Genomic DNA, 23665 nt, shown 5'->3' with positions numbered 1-23665 from the left:
GTTACCCTCCCTCCATCCCCTCTGAACTAGCTGGACTTATCTATACCTTTCTATCCTATACAACCTTTGTGGTGTATTTGCTTGTAACTGAAGGTATTGTTTCTATTTTTATATGTATATCTTTTATTAGCAATATGTATTGCCTACCTACTTAGGGGCACCTGATATCTGGGGCAAGAAAAACTGAAGAAAATGGCGTCAGCTGCATCTTATATACCCTGGTGCACTGACGTCAGGGAAGAAGCGACAGCAATTGACGCTGGACCAAGACTTTGGAACTCTGGCCGACTGCGGGACCGCCTGACGGCAGGATAACCAAGTGTAATGACTGCAGCAGTGTAAACACTCGAACATCTGCATTTATGGTAGGTACAAAACTGTACTTTTTATCTCATTATTTCCTACCTTAGCTGTTAGTTGTTCAGCATTGTCTACCTGTAACCTTGGCATAATTAAATCTTCCATAAATATTTACATTTGTACTCTTTCTTGATTTTCACATTTTCGCTGCTTTATAGAAAGTTTCATAAAAGTTTTGGAATATGTCAAAAACCTCTACAGGATCTCGTTATTTTTCTTATAGCATTCCTAAGTTTGGTGATAAGCCGTTTAACATTCTGTTACTTGAGTTGTTGTGCTGAAAGTTTTTATTTTCTGGAACTGTTATCAAAAAAGAGTTGCTTAACTGCAGTCTTTCTAAACTCATTCATATTATCCAGGTACTCCCTTGTTTTCTCTTTCGTATTCCGCATTTACTCCTCCTGTTCTGTGAGATTCTCCGTATTCTGCAGTGCTTTACCCTTTGTCAGCCTTTCTAAGTAATTTCTGTTACTTGCAATATCGCAGTCAAAGGAGGCAGTGGAACACAGCAGTAAAATTCAAGAATTTAATCCCAGAACAAACAGTAGAACAAACAGTAAGCGCTTTCGCAGCAGCAGCTGCTTCATCAGACAAATAAATATCCAAACTGTAGTACTTTTAAACAGCAAGGCAGCCAATTGGTATGCAAAAACAATCAGGAATTAACTAAGGCCCTTAAAGCCACACCAAAAAAATGCAGCTCAAAACTCATTATGTAAACATAAAAACATTTCATTCATAAAAATATATAAAGCATTTCATTCAACAGCCAGAAAATGCAGCTCAGAACTCATTATATGAACATAAAAACATTTCATACATAAAGACATATAGAACATTTCATTCATAAAAGTATCCTTGTAAAAATGCTGAACATAATTAATATCTATCTGGCTAAGGGCCTATTCATTAGAACTGGTTTAATAGAAAATTTATCATTGACGCCCTTCCCCATATTAGCTTTCATTCTAATAATCCAGTTCAATTCTTTGCTTTCTACCTTAATTTTATGTGGGCCCCCCCCTTATACCCACATTGACTGTTTCAACAGCCATAAACTAAAAATTGTGCTGAGCACCTAATAACATAATGTGCTTGGATAAAGCATTGGTCTCAGCTTTCCTGGAGATATCATATTGATGTTCCCTTATCCTGTCTCGTAGCCTGCGTGTTGTCATCCCAATGTAGAAACAGTAGCAAACCGTGCAGTAGGCTAAATAAACTAGATTCACTGTGTTACAGTTAGCTCTTGCTCTAAAAAACATCTTTTTATGCATATCTGGATGTTTACATGCAGCACTACTGTCAATCAGATGACAGTAGTTACATGCCCGACAAGGAAATGTACCAATATTAAGCTGTGTATCAGCATTGGAGTTAAACTTTGGATAACATAACAATTTCTAAAGTAATCTCTTGTTCTTGTACATATAGCTCGGGGCTTCTCCTACTATTGATTCCACTCTCTCATTAGATCTAAGTATATCCCAGTGTTTAGCATAGATTTCCTTCAACAATCTAATGTTGCTGGCATAAGTAACTGGTACTCTCAGTTTACAGTTAGTCACTTTCTGGTTGCAAAATTGAGTGGGTGAAGAGAAATATGGCTTACCCTCCTGAGTTCTAGATGTATAAGCTCGAGCAGTAACAGAGCTAATTTCTTTCTTTTTATAGCCCCTCTCAAGGAATCGCTGTTCCATATGTTTCAATTCACAAGAGAAGGTAGAGTCACCTGCTGTCAATCTGGATGTTCTTAACATTTGTGCTGTCACAACATTGTTAAAAATATGCCCAGGATGCATACTCTGTCTGTGGACAAACGTATTCCTATGGCAACTTTTCCTATAGATTTCAGAAGTAAAGGCACCATCAGGTCCCCTAGTAATCCTAACATCAAGAAAATCCATACTTACAGTAGAGCTACTGACGGTCAAACTAAGAAAGTCAGTACTATTGTTGAGTTGACCAAGATATTGAAACAGCTCATCACCAGTACCCTCCCACAGGAGGAAAAGATCATCAACAAATTTCCTATAAAAAAAAACCTGTCCAGATTTGAGCTGAGGCATGATATGCATTTCTTCCCATTTTGCCATAGCAAGGTTGGCGTAGCTATTGGCACAGGAAATGCCCATAGCTACGCCATCTCTTTGTTTAAAAATACCTTCTTCAAACATAAAGATGTCATTGTCAAGAAGTTCTATAAGCATACACAGTACATCTATCTTATAGATCTCATATGTGCCGTCTTGCTTTAAATAGTCTCCCAACATTTCTATCCCTGTATTATTGCGTATGCACGTAAAAAGGGATTTCACATCTAATGCTACCATAGTGCAACCAGCAACAGGTAGTTTAACTTGTATTTGAGCAAACAAGTCCCTAAGGAACTGTTCAGTATCCTTTAAAATATAACAGTTCTTAACTAAGGTTGGTTTCAAATGTTGTTCAACACAGATGGAGAGGGGTTCAGTGCACCATCCCCTTCCAGCTACTATTGGTCTCATAGGGGGTCTACTGGCATGTTTGTGTATTTTAGGGAGGCCCTGTATAGTGGGCAAAGTGGGTTCTTGTATAATAAAATAATTAAAAAGATCAGTACTAATATGTTCAAGCTGCAAACATTCAAACAATTCATTATACACTCTACTAATAGACAGTTTAACCTGTTGCATTGTAAATGGAATATAAATCAAAGGATCATTAAGCATAGTATACGTTGCATCCTTATAAAATGTATAATCCATAACTACCAGACATCCACCTTTGTCTGCTGGCCTAAAGCTCAAGGTAGAATCCTGACACAATTGTTCTAGAGCTACCCTCTCATTAACTGACATGTTACAAAAAGTCTTTGTATTGCTGTTATTTTCATACAAGGCATAAATGTCCCTAATGAATGCTTTTTCAAAAACTTCAATAGCATCAACTGCAGGTGGTATAAAGCAACTAGTTTTCCTAAAAATATTAGCATTATTATTACTAGTGCCATGTGAGTCATTAAAAACATCTTCAAACTGACATTTCTAGTAAAAGTTTTAAGTTCTATAATGTTTTCAGTGTGATTCATTTTAGTAGCTCGTATAAAACTCATACCTTTGTTTAGAAGGTTCATTTCAATGGCCGTTAGTCTACGACTAGATAAATTTCAAACTAGTGTTGTTCCCACATCTTCTTCAATGTTAACGGAGTCCCTTCCTCGGCCGATGCCTTCCTCTTGAATCGTGCTCTCCCCAAGGGTCATTCGTGAAAATTGGACGTATGAATAGGATGCATTGTTCAGCATTTTTACAAGGATACTTTTATGAATGAAATGTTCTATATGTCTTTATGTATGAAATGTTTTTATGTTCATATAATGAGTTCTGAGCTGCATTTTCTGGCTGTTGAATGAAATGCTTTATAAATTTTTATGAATGAAATGTTTTTATGTTTACATAATGAGTTTTGAGCTGCATTTTTTTGGTGTGGCTTTAAGGGCCTTAGTTAATTCCTAATTGTTTTTGCATGACAATTGGCTGCTTTGCTGTTTAAAAGTACTACAGTTTGGATCTTTATTTGCCTGATGAAGCAGCTGTTGCTGCGAAAGCGCTTACTGTTTGTTCTACTGTTTGTTCTGGGATTAAATTCTTGAATTTTACTGCTGTGTTCCGCTGCTTCCTTTGACTATGATATTGCATGATTTATTTTTTGGAGGACCAGTTTACCTACACCATAGTCTTTGTTTTTTGTTGCCTTAATTTATGTTACTTCTTGCCCATATCTCTTTCTCTTTTATTTTGACCCTGTTTTTAAACTCCATTTTCATTTTAGCCCAGTCACTAGCTGTAACTTCTGAAAATATTCCTGACTTCTGTAATGACTCTCAAATAATTTCCACTACCCATTCCTTAAATTCTTGAGGTAGGTGGAAAAGTGCCAGTGCCTTTTTTTTACTTCATTACCCTGCATTTGTATCTTATTTTTTTATTGATGCATGATCAGAAATGGTTATGGGATATGCGTCAAACCTTTCAATTAAATGCACATGTTCCTGTAAAGTATAAATTTTGTCTTTGTAATATTTCTTGCTGAAAGTTGATAATTCTCCCCAAATTTTCTTAAGCTCCATAACAGCAGTTTTTGGTGGATTGTAAATACATGCCATTGTAATCATCTTCCCTTGCCAGTAGCCCATTTCTACCACAAATCTACCATTTTCATCTTTTTTTCCTCTTGTCTATCAGTATTGGAGCCCCTCTAGCAGTTAGTTTAATTACTCCCCTTTTCCTCTGTTCTTCATATTCTGCTGAATATCCTCTCTGTCAAATTCACATGCTTTCATTTCTTTCCAAATGTGTCTCCTACAGTATTGCTGTTTGCAGATATTTATCAGCTAAATATAATCATGTAATTAGATGACCTCCATCTCTTAGAATCCTGTAAAAACTTGCTTACTGTTTAGCAAAGATAGCAAAGTAGCTTCAGAATGTTATGCAATTGGGCCCACAGCAACAGACTCCTCATTACTTCCTTAAAATCTGGCATTATGATTTTCAGATCTCCTCAAAAGCTTCTATTAAACCCCTGCATACATGTGACTGATTGTCAGCTGTAACAGAACCAGAATACCTAAGATTAACATTGCACCCATTTCTCTCTCTCAAAATATATTGACATTATTAGTAAAACCGTAAAACAGCTTAAAACTGTAATAAAATGTTTACATCATCTCACTCTCACTCTCACTGCTCTTAGGAATGTACTAATTCCAAAAATAGAATATGGTCTCCCAATAACTACTTTTCCACTACAGTGGCAGCACACCAAAAATTTGAACAGCAGTAAATAACGTCTGCAGATTTGTCTTACTTGCAGATCAGCTCATCACTACCGGCTTCTATAACATATTACATGGTTACCTGTTAATGACTGGGCAACTCTGTTACTCTTCACACACATTTTCAAAATTAAGCCAGGATAATACCCTCTATTAAGAACAGGAGTAAGAATTAGACAACAAAACTAAGCACCAAGAGTTGGATATTAGGAGAGCCATCAGGCCCAAATTCAAAACCGCAATAGGAGAAAAGGCATTTTTAAAACTGACTTCAGCAATTTGGAGCCAGTTCTCATCAGAAATCAAACTGGAAAGTATTCCAGAAACATTTAAAAGTAAACTAGCAGGATACTTATTGAAATGATTTACCTGCTGCTACTATAAAGAAAAGGGCTAGGACAACCTTTATTCAACACAGGCCTTTAACACACACGCGACTCTGTCTTCATCTACAGTGATAAATTGGTTTATGTGCATTTGTTAAATGAATATTTGTATCATGATTGTTGCTTCCTCGACCAATATCAAGTGCCTGACTGCACTCATTGTGGAACCACTCTTCAATTTACCAATTATAAACTTTGTTTTACATTTATGTAATCGCGTTATTTCTTTTGTTCAAACCTTCTTGTGATAATTGTTGTAATAGGTATGCTTGCTTCTGTATAAATACTTGGTCTGATATTCAGATTGTATTCTTTGTCACTGCAATTTCTGCCCAGTGGGCCTGAGTTGTCTGAAAAGGGTCTGTTGTAGTCCATTTACCAGTTACCAAAATGTAATAAATAAGTAAAAGTAAGACTGCTGTTGTGCTGTTTGTCACAGAATAGCTTCTGTGCACTTATTTATTTTTTTAGTTATGTTTGCCTTTTTCGTGATGGGAAAAACTTGTGTCAACAGGTTGATGTACAAGACTGTGTTGCAAGGCTAAGAAGAAAAGTGGCAGGATTGGAGGAAACTATAAAGACATTGTAAATGTTCATCATATTGATCAGTTTTGCAGTAGCCTTAGCTATATGGGTGATATCCTGCAAAACGTATAACAGCTGGCCGGCTTCCAAAGCTTCAGAGCACCTTGCATGTGCCCAAACTGTCAGGCAGCTCAAGCTGAGCTTACTAAAAGATAAGTCTGGGCATGAAGCCCTTCAGAGTTTTACTGCTGCTGAAGAGTATGTTCCTCTGAGGCTTTTGAAGATTGATGGTCGGCTTGTGCTTTCCTTTCCAGGGCAGATAAGTTCCCTTTGGAGGATAAAACTTCCATTTTCTTAATTTTGTTGAAGTTTTATTATTTTTCTCTTCAGGAAAGTTATTTCTTAGCTGCAAATGCTTAATTTTAACAGATTGTCTCGAGGCTGCAAGATACTTTTAAACAGAGCACTGCTTTTTTCTGTCAGTTTAAAAGTGTTGTAAAGTAACTGAAAACATTTTTTCTGTGTGAAACTGTTTTTGTTTTGTGGGCCTGGCATAGTGTTTTAAAGTGCTCTTTACAGTTTTTTCTGTCAAAAAAGTAACTTTTGTGGAGTGGTAGTGTTCACCAGCAATTGCTGCTCATCTTCGCTGAGAAAGAGGCACCATTTTTGGCTTGATCATGGAATAGACTAATGATCCCATTGTTTGTTGGTCCTTCTTCCAGACACACAAAAAAAGTTAAGCAAACAGCTTTTTCCACCACAGCAGACTAGCAGTTTTCCTCAGACACAGGTGTGTGACTCTCCTGTGGCTAGTTGTTATAACTCAGATCACTCATCTTTTAGCCCAGATCTGTCTGGTGCAGCACCTTCTCCCACTATGGACCAGGGGTTAGCTAAATCCTCTGTGGCTGTTGGGGTCCCCTCAGTGGTAAAGGGAGACCAACTCATGTCGGCCCTGGCAGACGGAAAAGGGAAGGTTTCCCTGTTGTGTCACAATGCTATGCACATCCTTGGTGAAGCAGCTGCTGCCATTATCAACAGGATAAGCCCCATTTTTCTTGTCAAGTAAAAACAGAAAACTAAGCATGTATCTACTCCACAAATTTCTGAAAAAAAGACGAAGTTTGCCTTCATTGAAGTGGGTAACCGACTGTAGATGCCTCAGTTATAGACTGGAAAGTGAACATAAGCCGCCTTCTTTAAGCTGGAATCCAATTTTCTCATTTGTTGCATGTTAGTATCCTGGGATTACAAACCATCCTCTCTGTTTAAGACCAGAATTATCACCTACAAGAGGTCATCATTTAGTTGAGAACAACATATTTTAGCAGACATCTGGGCACACTCATTCTGTCTTCTTTTGCAGATGTGCCATCCTTAAAAGATGATTTTGCAACTATTAAATTATGTATCATCTTTGTGAAAGAAGACACTGCAGAATTGTGTATAATGTAGACATTTTAAAAATTCTTTACTGTTATTTTTTTCCTTCATTGCAGAAAGTGGTAAGAATGTTGACATAACTTTTTTAAAATACTTTTAAAATGCTGTACATCTTTACTGAATGTTTAGAAATGCAACTTGCAATATTAATCACATATAATAGTTAAACTCCAATTCTTTGTGTTGTCGTTTACCTACAACAGTGCATTTTATTTGACTTTTTTTTAGTTGATTTCACTTTATATATTCAACCTTATTTTTTTACAATGGAATTAATCTTTTTCATGCCCTTAATTATTATTCAGGGCATTAACAAAGTTTATTTAATATAAGGTTTGATACAAGCTGTTGCAAATACACATGCATGCACACACACACACACACACACACACACACACACACACACACACACACACACAAATATTTGCTTGAATTGCATTTTGTTAATGATGATTTGTCATGTTTATAGATGCATTGTGTTATTTTTACCTGGATCACTTCTTTATCCTGGACAGATAAAGATTTTTTAAGAATGTAGTAATCATTCGATATATTTATTATGAACTTTGTAGCCTGTGAAAACATCCAGATGTTATCAGAGATTTGATTTAAACCTCAGTCACTTGAATGGTTGATCTATGAAACAGATGCAGGGCACCCACTCGTATTCTTGGTGACATGCATTGATAACAAATGGGAGAGCCAGTAAGGTTGGTTTGATGAAATGGTGAATGGGAGATGTGATTAATAGATCAGATGGACGTTTTCTGTTCCTGGAGGAAGGTCACAGTTCTACTGACAGCTGGTGGAGTTTGATTGTACAGCAGACATGCGTGATTTAATTTATACCATGTGCAGCTACAGCAGGAAGGTGAGGATTGGTCACTTACCATTGTGCAACATGCTGAGGTGCTTTAGCTTCTATTTTGGAGAGGGTCAGGTAGGAAAGCCTATCTTTGATTAAATGAATGCAACCTTTGTGAGCTCTCAGTGTAGCACAGCCAGTGCCATCAAACCTGAGGACCGACACTCATGCAGTTTATTGCCATAGGTTAGTATGTCATTGAAAGTCAAGGTGGCCATTTTGATGGGCCTAACCCGATTTTTCATTGTGTGGTTAAGCAGCTTGCTCAGAGTCTCGTACTGGACAAATGGAGGTTGAGGGAGTCAAACTCTGAACTACAGGAACCAGCTCATTGCTTACCCATAATTTTGTGAGCTAACTACTAAACCAAAAGAATAATCACTACATTATGGAAGTAAGTGTCAGGGGACCAGCCTTCTGTCCACTGTTACAGATTTGGGGCAAACGTAGTCAGTATGGAGAAGCATAAATCCAGATAAGGATGAGTGCATCAGAGACTTACCTTAATGGAGAAAGACAAGATACAGAACTCATGTGGGAAGCTGTAGGCATGCAACCCTCCACACAAATCTCTGCCTGTAAAGAAACTTTATGTATAACCCCTCATCTAACCTTATTCAGGTTTTGTTTTTAACCTGCTACTATGTAGTAAAATTGCTCTATCTCCTTTTTAGTTGTTTTACAAAAAAAACATTGCCCAACACAGGAGTAGAAAATTTGTATACCCTTTTGTGTAATATTTATGTTCATTCGCAGTAGCCTTAGTATGATACAAACTGGTAGAGCTAAAAGCACTGTAGATTTTGTTTAAACTACTCTGTATACAATTTTAATTAAGTATTTTCTCTCTCTTTCTCTCTTTGTAGGCAGCAAGCCTTATTTCATGTTTTAGCTGCATATTCTATATACAACACGGTAAGAGTCATGGTATTTTTAATTTAATAACTTCATTGGATTGTCTGATGTGCCAGATTAAAATTCACAATATTTAATGTTCTTTATGTTTCACTGTTGCAATCGGAACTGATGGGATTTCCCTGCCATGGAAGCCCTTGACCGGCCTGACTACCAGAGAATTTACTCCTCCTCCTGAAGCTGGAGGAGGCCCTGCCCAATGTCAAGATGTCAGAGTATAAAGGGAGTCAGCCAGCATCGTAACCTCATTTTTTTCTTGCTATAAGAGCCTGAAGCAGAGTAACAGTCAGTGTGTCAGTCAGTCCACACTAGAGAAAGAAGACATCTAAAGTGAAGTGTCCCATTGGAGATATTTTCATATGTTTTTTAACTAGTGTCAGAGAAAATTAATAATGGTCTATGCTGTGGCAAGCAGATACCACAGTGGGACTTTCACTCCTTTTGTGTAACTTGTTTGGGCCCAGAGCATGATGTACTGGTTGCTTCTGTGCTCATTTTAACAGTAGAATGATCAAGTGTAGGGCTGAGATTTTAGCTAAGCATTTCAGAGTCACTAAGGCCTTCACATACAATGAAGTTGATCTGTCTAGGCATAAGAAGGAAAAGTGCCAAAATCATGGGGTACTGTGCAACACTTGTTTGCCATCCACCAGTCCACCTAGGCTTGCTATAGTCAAAGAAGCTGGGACACTGAGTTTGTGGCACAGTCTTCTATCAAGACGTGTCCAGAGTCCGATATGCTGCTGGGTCCCTCTTCTTCCACACAAGTTGAAGGACTTGGCTCATATGTTGGATCCGGAGATGTTTTGCAGGTTCCAGCTACAGACGACCACATTCAAACTGTCGAAAGGGAGACCTAAGTCTTTTGTCAGGAGATCAACTCTGTTGCCCGAATTCAACTGTCCACCTACATCCTGCCCTAGCACAGATGTCACCCTCAGGTCGAAGCCTAGGACTGCATCCAGCTTGCCCCAGCTGTGGCCTGCCAGCTACCACTCCCAAACTCAGGCCTATCAACATGACCTAGTTATATTGGCTGAGGATTTGATCACCATAGTCAGATCCAGACACCTCTCTCTCCTAGGTTCTGCTCCTGACTCTTGTCCTGGTAAAAGGAAAAATTATATCTCCTCCCAGGAGTCTTCTGATTCTTTTGACTCTGGGGATGATAATGATGAATCTACCTTTGAGGAAGGTTCATCTATTGCTTTCTATGGAGAATCAGATTCTGATGAGAACCTTGCTGCAGCCCCCCCACCCTTACTAGATTTCCATTGGGGAGACCCTGCATACATTGAGGCACCATTTTAAATGGGAAGCACAGGACTATCCCCAATTCATGAAGAATGTAAGGGAATTTCTAAAACTCCCCTCTGAGCATAATCCTTTTGCCATTCCTCCAGTCTTGGAGGTAGTGGATGATGTTTTTCTGATTCTTCCTTACATCCAGGTTCCTTCCCCCCTGCCCCTTGGAAACCTGATAGATTTTGCAAAGCTCTGGATTTCCATAGACATCTTTTCAAGAACCCTGTAGCAGACCCGGAAATGGTGACTCAGGGTCCTAAGGGAGCGAAAGCTAGCTCTTCCAAAGATCCCCTGTCAGCTGACAAAGAAAGCAGAACCTTGGACAGGTTCGGAAAGAAAGTCTACTCCTCTTCTACCCTAGCTATGAGGGCTTTGAATTGCCAGTTTCTTATGGTCAAGTATCAGGAAACCATTTTAGACCAGATGAAGCAAAAAACTGGTGGGGATTGAAAATAAGATCCTCTCCAAGAAAGTGGTGGTCTCATGCAATTATTGCTCTCAAGCAGCTAAGCACTGTTTGCACTGTGGCTGTGATGCTCTGGAAGCTTCAGCAGGGCAAGCAGCTACAGGATCAGTCATTAGAAGCCATGTCTGGTTGACGGAACAATCCCTCCTTGAACATGAGATTCCAGTCTCTTGGATGCTGCTTTGGACAAAGATGTCCTTTTTGGCACCAAGGCTGAAGCTGTCCTCAAGAAGATGGAGGATAAGACAAAGTCCATGCAAATAGTCAATGACTTTTTTCAGGTTCAACCTCCTCACTTCAGCTGTAACATATCAAACACTGGTCCTTTCCAGCCTCCCAGTCTAAAGCTAGACATAGGGGATGTTGAAGAGAAAGAAGTCAAAGGCAGCACCAGCAATTGAGACAGAGGCAAGCAGATTCCAGTAGGCCTGTGGGATGCTGCCAACAGTGACAGTGACCCAGCAGGAAGCACTCATGACTCTTCCATAAGACTCTCTTTCCCCATCTCCTCAAGTCCCACCCCTCCCTCCCTACTCCCTCTCAGTCCAGAAGGATGGCTATCCTTCTTAAAGAATTAGACTCTCATTCCCAAGGATCAGTGGGTAAGTCATACAAAGTGCTTACCAACTTCAGTTCAAACAGCCTTTAATTTAATTAGGTTTTCCAGGTATTCCAGCAAACCAACAAGCAGAGGCCTTAAAGCAGATACAGCTCCTGTGCACCCAAGCCTCCATGGAACCAGTGTCAAACCCATTACAAGGAAAAGGATTTTACTTGAGGCTTTTTCCCATCTTCAGAAAAGAGGGTACCTGGAGGCTTATTCTGGACCTGTCGAGACTCAGCAGAGCCTTGCAGGTACTAAAATTCAAAATGCTAACCCTTCAAAAATTGCTGCCTATGATCTCACCCAATGCTTCCATGGTAATATTCGACTATACCTCAATGTTCCCATAGAAGAATCTCACAGGAAGTCTCTACTGCACTCAGAGTTTTCAGTGGCCACTAAGGACATTTTGGAAGCCGCTATTTGGTCTTCTCGCTATACTTTCATCAAACATTATTACTGTCTAACCTTCTCCAAATCCAGAGTAAGGTTTACCAGTGCCACCTTGCAGGGCATTCTTTCCTCTCCATAAACTTGCCATTCAGCTTTGGGAGTCCTCCAAAAGTTATGACTGCAGTAGTGAAACATGAAGAACATAGTACAGTTGTGCACACTTACCATAATTGTAGAAGTTCAAGAGTATTCATTGTTGTGGTATTCTTTCCCTCCCTCCTCCCCCATTAGATTTGGGGTGGGCATTCTCTTCTCTATTTCCAAGTTGTTCTCTCCTCTTCTGGACATATTCTGGAGTCTCTGAACTTATGCCTTTAAACTTAAAAAGCTGTTAGGTGGCTTCTGTCTGCTGGGGGCAAGAAAGTACTGAGGTTATGGCTCCTGCTGACTCTGTTTAGACCCAGACGTCTTAACTTCTGTCATGACATCCTTCAACCAGACAAGGGCTTCCACAGCAGGAAATCCCATCAGTTATGACTTCAACAGTGAATACACTCAAACATATGTACATTTATGGTAAGTGTACACAACTGTACTTTCTGAAACCAGTTTGCCAAATTAACTTTCTGTGTGGCTTTGGGTTGTAACTAGAAAATAACTTAAGTAGCCGATTTGCTGCAGTTGAGCGTGACATACAAGAAGCCATAACAGCTTAAATACTGTTTTCATGACATTAAAAAAAAAGTGTAATTCATTTCCTTTGATTGAAGAGAGCTGGATAAAAAGTACACAGGCTATATGAGCAGGAGTATATAGTCATTCCTTTTTGTTTTAATGTTGCCTCTCAGCATTTGGACCACTCTCCTTTTGATGCCCTGAATGGGATACTTTTTGTGTGGAGTTTTCAGATTTCCCTGCATTAACATGGGTTTATGCTGAGGTCTGTTTCCTCCACAGTCCAGAAACATGTTGGTATGCTGATTGTAAGTGCTGTGTAATTCCCACATGCTTGTGAATGTGTATGTGTATTTGTGTTCTTTGATAGGCTAACATACTATTTGGGGGTGCCTACTGATATTCTGTGGGCTGTAATTGCAGTGCATGGAACAAAACAACATTCAAGTAGGGGTATGGTGGCATATGTGCCATATCTGAAGGTGTAGTACCTTGGAGTATTTCACTTGTTCAGAGGTACAGTAGTCTTGGATTTGTTATATTTAAGAAGCAATAGCGTACTGGCTCGGCTTCCCACATTAAGGTGCACAATGGGGAAGAGCTTATTTCTAAAGATGCTGTGTGTAACAAGTTTTGAAATTCAATGTTTCTTAAAATTCAGTTTATATTTCTCTTTCAGGACCAACAGTTTTGCATCTCACACTTATGATAGGGAGCCTCCATCTGGCTGTAGTTCTTACCTTGCAAATGTTGCTTACTGAAATACAATGTCTCTCATCCCCATGATTTGGCAGTAAACATGTAAACAAACTTGATGTAAAAGTGAAATGAGTCAAGTGTGTGGAAGAGAGCTATCCTCCGGTACTTTACATCCGACCATCTATTCATTTTTCAGTACCTTCTTAATCCAGTTCAGAGCTGTAAGGAGCTAGAGTCTTTCTTAGAAAGCTACATAAAAGATAAAGAGAAAGAGATAAATTGAGCATGGATGTGACTACCAGTCTGTTGCAGGAAACACACACACTCACACACCACACACAAACCTTAGGTGTAAGTTGAACACCACCAATTCATTGATTCATTACCTTTCATTTTTATTTTAGTTGTTTGTGCATGATCTAAATAGTTATTGGATATGGGTTGAAACTTTCAATTAAATGCACATGTTCCTGTGAAATATAATTTGTCTAATCTACCCCAGTCATTGCACCTTCGGGAATAATAAATTCTCTTAGAATTCGTTCTTCTAAATTCATGTCTTCCATAACAAAGATTTTCATACTTTTCCTCACAAATCTATCCTGTTTGATTATATTTTCCCTTCTAGGTCCCTCAAATGCATCCTCACTGTTGCAAATCAAGTTCCAGTCCCCATCTGTAAGTAATATTCCCTGCTAAAAGCTGTTTCAAGTCCAAGGTTTTCTCGATTGTTCTAGTCAACTCCTGTGTTTTGTTTTTGTCTCTCAGGCATTTTCCTTTGGGACATTGGAAAAGGTTTTACTGGCAAAGTCTCTCTATGAGCTTTATTATCAGAAGAAAGACACATTCCCATTATGTTTGATGGCGCACAGCTTTTTGGAGAAATTTAGTATTTTCTTCTTAGCATGTTTTGCATTAAAAAATTACTTTAATCCTCCAGAAAAAAATTATTCTGAAGACAGCTGGATATAGAAGCTTGAATCTACACCTGTTTGACGACATTCTCTGATTGATGGCATACATTTGCTTCTCTTCTGCCTGGTATACAGTGAATAATCATTTTCCACAAACACACTCCAATTTTTAATATTTTGCCCTTCTGCCACAGTTTGTCAGGATCATCTCTTTCTGTTGGTATGACTACATTTACTAATGCAGATCTTGGCTGTTTTCTCATGGCCAGGGTTGGAGGAGCATAAACACAATGTGCCCTTTCAGTTAACAAATCCTTCTGTGGCTTAGCAGTCCATTTGCTAACATGTGCTTTCATAAAATGAATATACGCTGTTCCTTCTTGTTTCTCTGGTACATCAGAAAGTCTCAGGTTTTTCCTGTGTACTCTGTCCTCAACTCTTGAAACAGCTACTCTTGAGCAGTCTCATACTCAGCCAGCCTTTTTTTCTTTTCAACCTCTGATTTTTTGCAGTTTTGTAAGTTCAGTTGAACAGCTGTTTAAAGCTTCTTCTATTTTTTCCATCCTTTAGATATTTGAGTTGATATACCCTTTCAATATTTCATTTATTTTAATCAGCTGTGAGCACATTCAACTTAGTTTTCTTGTAAATTACTGGAAACCATCAGTTGTATCAAAGCTAGAGCTTGAACTGCTTTTTGCTAAACAGCTGCAGGATTCTTCCCAGTGTTTTTTCTTCACCTTTTCAAGTTAATTTTTTTTTCAGGTTGTTTAAGTATAGTCTTTGCTGACATCTTGGCTTTGAAGGTACTAGCCAGCAACTGAATTTTACTAAAATAAGAAGAATTACTGGCCCTTACCTGTCAGTTTCTTTTTCACAGTGGGAGAGCTGAAGTTAAGCTGTTGATCAGTCTTCTTAGGTTCATAGGTTCATACTAGGCTATCTGCCCTAGGGCATTTATAAGCCTAGCCAGAGTGTGTTTGGCTTTTGCCACCCATTTTAAATTAATTTTGCTATGCCCTTTTTCGAGGTTAATATACTGTGCCTCTGTCTAACAGTGACACAGCAGAAGTGATACCCGGGGTAAACCTACGATCTCCCATCCACTCATCAAGATTCCTCTTAAAGAGAGTCAATGAGGGTCTCTGCCTAACCTGGACTGGGATTTTATTCCAGAGTGAAGGGAGCCTCTGGGTTATGAATCTGTCCCTCCAGCATGTCCTATTTATTTCAGTACTGAGGTTCAAGTCTCTCGAGCGCATAGCTATAGGGATTTGGATTTTCCGAGGTGCAGCATGGGTTGGACATGGCTTTATATGTCAGGCACAGATCGCCTCTGAGCAGGCGGTATGCCACTGAGTAGAGCTGGAGTTTCTTTAACCGGGCAGCATATGGCATCTGTTTGAGCCGTTTGATCCTCTTGGTGTGGTACTTTTGGGGTCTTTCCAGTTGCTGCAGGTGGTAAGGTACATCCCAAAAGGGGCATTGTCCTCAATTATGGGCCTGATGAGGGATGAGTAAAGAGGCACAATGACTTCCCCTGATCTAGATGTGAATCCTTTTATGATTAGGTGGGCTATATAAAATGTTTTTCTAACCACTTTGGCCACATGGTTTTCAAATGAGAGATTGCCATCAACTTGGATCCCCAGGTCCCTAATTACTTCTTCCGTACTTAATGGATTACCACCTATGTGGTAATTTGTGGGCACTTTGTTTTTGCCAAAGGGGATGACTATATACTTTTTGGCGTTTAGCTTGAGGCCATGGCTCTGGCACCAGTTGTCTGTTTCTTTGAGGCTCTTTTGTAGGATGCTTGTGTTGGCTGGAGAGTCGATTATGGTGCCTAGTTTGCAGTCATCTGTGAACTTGGTTAGCCACAGTCCTTCCGTGTTGGCCTGTATCTCCGAGAAATATATACTGAACAAGAGAGGTCCCAGGACTGAGCCTTGTGGGACACCACTTGTAACTGGTTTGGAAGTCTAACATAGCTCCAGCAATTCTAACCATGTGGGTTCTGTTCTTGAGCCAGTTTGCAACCCATCTAGTGACATAGGGGGTTTATATTTAAGCTGGTGAGCTTATCTATAATGCCCGAGTGGGGTATTGTATCGAAGGCTTTTGCGAGGTCCAGGTAGGCTGTGTGGACCACCATCCCCTCGTCAATGGCCTTGGTGACTGTTTCAAAGAAATCGACCAAGTTTAAGAGGCAGGATCTGCCCGTAACAAAGCCGAACTGGGTAGGATCCAGTGTCTGTAGGTCCCCAATATCTTTATCTATGAGGTCCATGATGATCCTTTCTATAGCTTTGCAGACCAAGCTAGTCAGGCTTATGGGGCGATAGTTTCCAGGATCCGTTGAGGCACCACCTTTGTGGAGAGGGACCACTGTTGCTGTACGCCACTCTTTGGGTACATATCCTGTAGTAAGGCTGAGATTGAACAGTAGTTTTATGTTTGTGTTTAGCTCTTCTTGGAGTTCATGTAGGATGCAGCCCGGGACACCGTCTGGTCCCATTGATGCTGTGTTTTTTGCTTTGGAGAGGGCGGCTCTTACCTGAGCATCTGAGATGTCAGGGGGGCAGCACTCTGCTGGGATAGATATTTGCCCTTTTGGTGGGGAGTTTGCACTGAACCTGTCAGCTAGGATGTTGGCAATGTCTGTGAGTTCGGTGTATTTTTTGTCATTTTGGAGTAATTCTGAGCATATCTGGGAATTCCCACCCAGGTACCTAACATAACTAAAGAAAGCCTTGTGATTATCCTTAGTGTCCTGTGCAATTTTTCTCTCGAAGCTGGCCTTAGACGATTTTATGAGTGCCCGTAGTTTTTTGCTAATACTGATCAGAGATGCCTTCCCTTTTTGAGATTTTGCTCTATCATGTAGTAGCTTCCTCCTTCTATTGTATAGTTTGTTTATGGCTGGGGTCCACCAGACAGGACGCCTGCCTTTGGAGGATTAGGTCTTGGTTTTATTTGGGATTGCATGATCCATGCATTCCTGAAGGTGTTCATAGAATGCGTTTATAAAGGATTCTGCGGTCTGGACCGTATTTTTCACAGGCCCGGGGGCTTTGAAGGATTCCACCTTGGTTTTGAGGAGTGTGAAATTTGCTTTAGAGAAGTTTTTCACTGTGGTTTTCTGGGCAGGGGGTGGAGTCAGGATGTGAATATCCAGTGAGATTAGTTTATGGTCTGATCTTACCAGTGAGGGATACACTTCTGGTCTGGAGCATAGATCCCCCATGTTGGTGATGATCAGGTCCAGTATGTTTTGCCCTCTTGTGGGAGTGGTAACAAGTTGTTCCATAGCATTTGAGTTTATAAATTCTAGGAACCTTTGGGCTAGGGTGTTGGAGCTAGAGTAATGCTCCCAGTCTATGTTTGGGTAGTTGAAGTCACCCAATATAATGGTGTTTGGAGAGACCTTCATATTTTCCAGTGTTCTCAGGAAGGCCGAGTGGGGTTCCTGGGTTTGGGAGGGTGGTCTGTAGCAGGCTATAAACTGGAAGGCAGTTTTACCCACTGTTAGTTGCACATGGATAGTCTCTGATGCTTCGTGCTGTGCCACCAACCTGGAGGTGTGGTTATCTTTGACAAATATTGATACTCCCCCTCCTTTTGTGGTTCGGTCCAAGTTTTGGGGCCGAAAAGCATGGTATGAGGTATAACCTGGTAGTGCTGGGGTGCTCTCGGGAGCCTTGAACCAGGTTTCTGTTACTGCACAGATATCGATGTTCTCCATGCTAAGGAGAGTTTCGAGTCCTTGCATCTTGAGGTTTAGACTTCTGGCGTTGAGTAGCATTACTCTTAGTTTCTTATCCCTTGTGATACCTATGGAGGTGGGTTTGTCTTTTGAACCTTGCCTAAAAAGGTACTATGGGGGTGGCAAGAGCCTTTGCCAATATCCGAAAGCCCAGAGGTGATGGGTGCAAGCCGTCCCTAGCGAAGCATTGTGGCTTGTCGAGCATGTCATCCCAGGCTGACAGGCATTGGATCCCCTTTGAATGACACCAATACTTAAGCCAGTTGTTGAAATTGATCATCTTGTCTTCATATTGTGGCATAATTCTTGGTGAGGGTAAGATGCTACTCAAGGTCAGGGTCATACCGGCCTGGGCTACATGCTCAGAGAGCTCCTCTATGTCTCTTTTCATGTAGTCCAGGGAGGTACATCTCAGGTCATTCACACCAGCATGGACAATGACTGAGTCATATTTGTACTTGCCTTGGAGTGACCTGAGTGCTTGTGTTATGTGGCGGATCCTAGCGCCTGACAGGCAGCTCACTGTGACCTTCTCCTTGTTCAGCCTGGTGAGCGAGACGTCAGTGTGCCTGATGATAGAGTCACCTATTACAAGTGTATCAGGTGTGTTGTTTAGCCTTAAGGACTGTGACTGTTCAGCACACTGGCTTTGTGAGCTATGTGTTGCACGTGTTTTGTTTTGGGGTAGTGGTTGCTTGGGTGTCTGCTTTGGAGGTCTCTGCTGCTTAGGCAGATTTTTATTTAGAGCCTCCGAGTATGTTTTTGTGTGTTTATGTGTTTGGTTTGCTGTCGTGGTATCTCTATGTGAGACTGGAAATAGTGAGTGTGGTTTTCTTCTCCTCCTGACTTGGTTATGCCACTACTGAGTTGAGAGAGCTTAGCGTCCAGTTTGGTTATATGGTTGCATCTCTCACATGTGTTGGAATTTGTTGGGAGGAGGAGAGGGTTGTCTGTGTACATGAGGCAGTTGCAACATTGCCTCAAGATTCCCAGATTCACCAGCTGGACCGGAGAGGAGATTGACAACTGACCTTTGGACATTCTAGAATAGTATTGGGAATTCCTTTATAATTGAAAAAAAGGGCCAATGGGGAACAAATTACTCAAGGGGAGTTTGTGAGGGTGTAGTGCTTTTAATTTTTTAGTGCTGACTTATATAATTGCTTTAGTGAGCAAGTGCCAGGCTTTAGAGTAGGAATAGGGTGTTTATTATGAGAACTAGATCAGTTCTAAGGGAAAAAGTGAAGAGCAGACTTTGTGGAGCCGAGAATGGTTTAAACCCAATTAAGCAGAGCTGCCCGATGCTGCACTATACGCAAAATCGCGCAGAGCTTCGCCAAAGCGGGTTTTATACAGGGGGACTTCAAAGAGCTAGAAATTGGCCCAAAACGGCCAATAGACTACCTGATTATTGTGCTGGGAACACTCCTCCAGGGATAGATAGGCTGCTCTAAGCTCCCCACTGCCACTGGTAAAAAAAGAAGCCTCCCTTTATCCAAAAAGGAAATGGGCAACACAGGAACTTTCCAAAAGTCCAGCATACAGCAAAGCCTGTATTTGGACTACTCTAGGTCAGGAAAGACGAGAAACAAGGATAATTTTTTTGTTTTTTTTTCTTTTTTGCAACAAACAGCAGGAAAATGCAATAAATATGTAACACAGGCTAGCGCACTTGAGTGTGTAGCCTCAACAGGTAAATGCAACAAACAGGACAAACTTTAAAAGTGCAGGTGCAAAAACAACTTTAAACAGTTTAAAACAGTTCAAGAAGCAGAAATACTTGCAGTTTAGCTAGATCGGACAGTCGCCCAAGTAGTAGCAGAAAAAAAAACACTTTTATCAGGTTAGCAGTTGCTCTTTTAGCCTCTCTGCTGCTAGTACCACTCTGCAGGACCATGAGAAGCTTGGCTGAGTAGTAACAAGCGCAAAAACCGTGCCAAAGCGGGTTTTATACAGGGGGACTTGAAAGAGCTAGAAATTGGCCCAAAACGGTCAATAGACTACCAGATTCTTGTGCTGGGAACACTCCTCCAGGGATAGATAGGCTGCTCTAAGCTCCCCACTGCCACTGGTGAACAAAGAACCCTCCCTTTATCCAAGAAAGGAAAAAGGCAACACAGGAACTTTCCAAAAGTCCAGAATACAGCAAAGCCTATATTTGGACCTTCTTCTTTTGGCTTTTCTCGGTTAGGGGTCGCCACAGCGAATCATCTGTCCGCTCATGATTGGCAGTGGAGTTTTACGGTGTTGAGTTGCCAGCCCGGCACCCAACCTTCCACAGAAGGCAAACACACACACACACACACACACACACACACACACACACACACACACACACACACACACACACACACCTAGGGCCAATTTAGAGTGTCCAATCCACCTGCTGCTTGTCTTTGGGATGTGGGAGGAAACCAGAACATCCGGAGGAAACCCACGTGACCACAGGGAGGACATGCAAACTCTGCACAGAAGGCACCTCAGCCAAGAATCGAACCAGAGAACCTCTTGCTGTGAGGTGGCAACGCTAACCGCTGCACCACCGTGGCCGCCCAAGCTGTTGATCAGTGTGCAATAATTTTGGAAAGCCTTGTTTGAATGCTTAATGTTGCTTTTATGCAGTTATGGGAGTTTTTGAAAGTGTTTTATGACCGTGGCCGCCCAAGCTATTGATCAGCGTGCAATCATTTTAGAAAGCCTTGTTGTTTGAATGCTTAATATTGCTTTTATGCAGTTATGGGAGTTTTCTAAAGTGTTTTATGACTTCTGCTAGAAAAGTGAAATTCTGTGTTGTCAGTTGTGAACACCAGGGGCTGTCTTGTGCATCTAAGCCAAGAGGTCTGTTGTTTATCTGCTTAAGTTTGAAGTTCTGACAGGAAAACATTGTGTTCTTTCTTGTTTTCTTCAATTTTTATGATATTTACTTCTGATTCAACACCACTACAGTTGTTTCTGTTGTTAAATCACATTGTTACTGCAAATTGCTTTATTTGCATTTTCTGTGGAGATTTTTTTTCATTTCTGCCAAGGAGATCTTTAAGTAAATGCTTATTTATAGGTTCATACGTGTGTACTAGGTGAATGGCCCTGGAGCCTTTACAAGCCTAGCCCACAGACGTGCTCTGGCATCATGACGCCTGACATTAGTTCCCAGTGCCTCTATCAAGTAGAGCCACTGGAGTGATCCCCGTGGTGAACTTTCTATTACTCATCCACTCATCAAGATTTCTCTTGAAGAGGGACAGAGAGGTTCTCTGCTTGACATGTATGGGAAATCTATTCCAGAGCATGGGCAGTCTCTGAGTGAGGAACCTGTCCCTCCAGCATGTTCTGTTGATTGTGGTAATGAAGTTGAGTCTCTGGAGCGTGTGGTGCAGAGGGATTGGGATTTTTTTAGATGTAGCATTTCTAACAGAGCTGGGTCAAACATGGCTTTGTAAGTAAAGCAGAGATTGTCTCTAAGTAGGCGATATGAGACAGAGAATAGCTGGAGTCTTTTGAGTCTGTCCATGTAGGACGTGTTTAATGCCTAGGATCCTCTTTGTGAGGTACTTCTGTAGCCTCTCCAGTTGTTGCAGGTGTCTAGTGAGGTACATGCCAAATGGGGCATTATACTCAATGACTGGTCTAATGAGAGAAGAGCAGAGAGAGACAATGACCTCTTTCTTCCTGGATGTAAAACCCTTGGTAATGAGATGTGCCACATAGAAGGACTTTCTGACCACAGTGGGAATGTGGTGGTCAAAGGAGAGGTTGCTGTCAACCTCCATCCCCAGATCTCTTATAACGCCTTCAGTGTTCAGTGGGCTCCAATTGATGTGGTCATTAGTGGGAACTGAGTTTTTACCAAAGAGGATGATGATGCATTTTTTGATGTTAAGCTTAAGGCCATGGTTTTGACACCAGTCATTGATCTTAGTGAGGCCTTTCTGTAAGATGACCGCATCATTTGGGGAGTTAATAATGACTCCCAGCTTGCAGTCGTCTGCGAACTTGGTCAGCCAGAGTCCCTTTGTGTTGGCCTGGACTTCTGAAAAGTAGATGCCGAACAGGAGAGGACCCCAGACAGATCCTTGTGGGACTCAACACGTGACTGTTCGGCAGGCTGACTTTGAGTCCACTACTTTCACACTGTGCATTCTATCTGTAAGCCAATTTGCAACCCACCTAGTGATATATGGGTTGATGCCTAGTTTGGTAAGTTTACCAAAAATTCTCGAGTGAGAAATGGTATCAAAGGCCTTGGCCAGATCGAGGTAGGCTGTATGCACTGCCTTACCATCATCCACAGCCTTGGTGACTGACTCAAAGTAGTCAGCGTCAGCCAGGTTGAGCAGGCATGATCTCCCTTTCACAAAGCCAAATTGCGTGGGGTCTAGAGTTTGGAGATTTCCTATATCTTTGTTAATCAGGTTCATGATAATGCACTCCATAGCTTTACATATCAGACTGGTCAGGCTAATGGGGTGACAATTCCTAGGATTTGTAGTCGCTCCCCCTTTATGGAGAGGAATGACTATAGCAGTGTGCAATTCAGTAGGGACAAAGCCTGAGGTGAGGCTGTGACTGAACAGGGCACACAGATGTAGTGCCAGTTCGCTTTGTAGTTCATATAGAACACAACCAGGGATTATCTGGTCCCATGGAAGCTGTATTCTTGGCCTTGGACAATGCAGCTTTAACCTGTGCTGTAGTAATGCTGGGTGCCTGGCATTCTTCCGGTATTGTGATTGGTCCTTTGAGGGGGGAGTTGGCACCGTATCTGTCAGCCAGGATGTTGGCAGTATCTCTTGGCTCAGTATAGGAGGTACCATTGTGCGGTAACTCAGAGCAAATCTGGGTATTGCCGTGAAGGTTCTTGATATCCCAATAGAAGGCTTTCTGGTTGTTTTTAGTGTCTGCCAGAATTCTGCCTTCATAGCTGACTTTGGAGGATTTGATGAGGGATCTCAACTTTTTGTTGAGGCTAATAAGGGAGTTTTTTCCATTCTTGGGACTTCACCTTTTTCTGCAGCAGTTTCTTCCTTCTGTTGTAGAGTTTATTAATGGCAGGGGACCACCAGATTGGCTTCCTTTTTTTTGAGGAGAGTGTCTTGGCTCTGTTGGGTATGGCTAGTTCCACGCATTTTTGTACATGTTCGACAGTGCATTGGTGTATGATTCGGCAGTCATGCAGCTATTTTCCATTGGCATGGGTGCCATGAAGTTAGCCACCTCTGTTTTTAGGAGCACAGAGTCAGCTTTGGATAAGTTTTACAAGGTTGTTACCTTTGCGGGCGGTGTGAATGAGATGTGGATTTCCATGGTGATTAGTTTATGGTCAGATCTGACCAGGGAGGGATTGACTATTGGTGTAGAGCAGTGGTCGCCCATGTTAGTAATAACCAGGTCAAGGATGTTGCTTCCTCTAGTGGGGGTCAGAATGAGCTGGTCCAGGGCATTGGAATTGTTGAATTCCAGGAAGTGTTGGGCCAGTGTATTGGTGCTTGAGTAATATTCCCAGTTGATGGGTGGGTATTGAAGTCTCCTA

General features: G+C 41.1%; 1 protein-coding gene across 2 annotated transcripts in view; it reads left to right on the top strand.

The window, feature by feature from the left end:
• The window catches only part of USP6NL (USP6 N-terminal like), a 1978038-nt gene that overhangs the window by 1116027 nt on the left and 838346 nt on the right, over positions 1 to 23665 (top strand). For both annotated transcript variants that reach the window (XM_044088303.1, XM_044088302.1), the window contains one exon: positions 9265 to 9313. In XM_044088303.1, coding sequence (XP_043944238.1) covers positions 9265 to 9313 — 49 coding nt within the window. The remainder of the gene's footprint in view (positions 1 to 9264; positions 9314 to 23665) is intronic.

This window comes from Protopterus annectens, chromosome 11.part0 (assembly GCF_019279795.1).
Source record: "Protopterus annectens isolate FY-2018-M chromosome 11.part0, PAN1.0, whole genome shotgun sequence".
NCBI classification, from domain to species: Eukaryota; Metazoa; Chordata; order Ceratodontiformes; family Protopteridae; genus Protopterus; species Protopterus annectens.
This window is presented reverse-complemented; position numbering and strand designations above follow the sequence as displayed.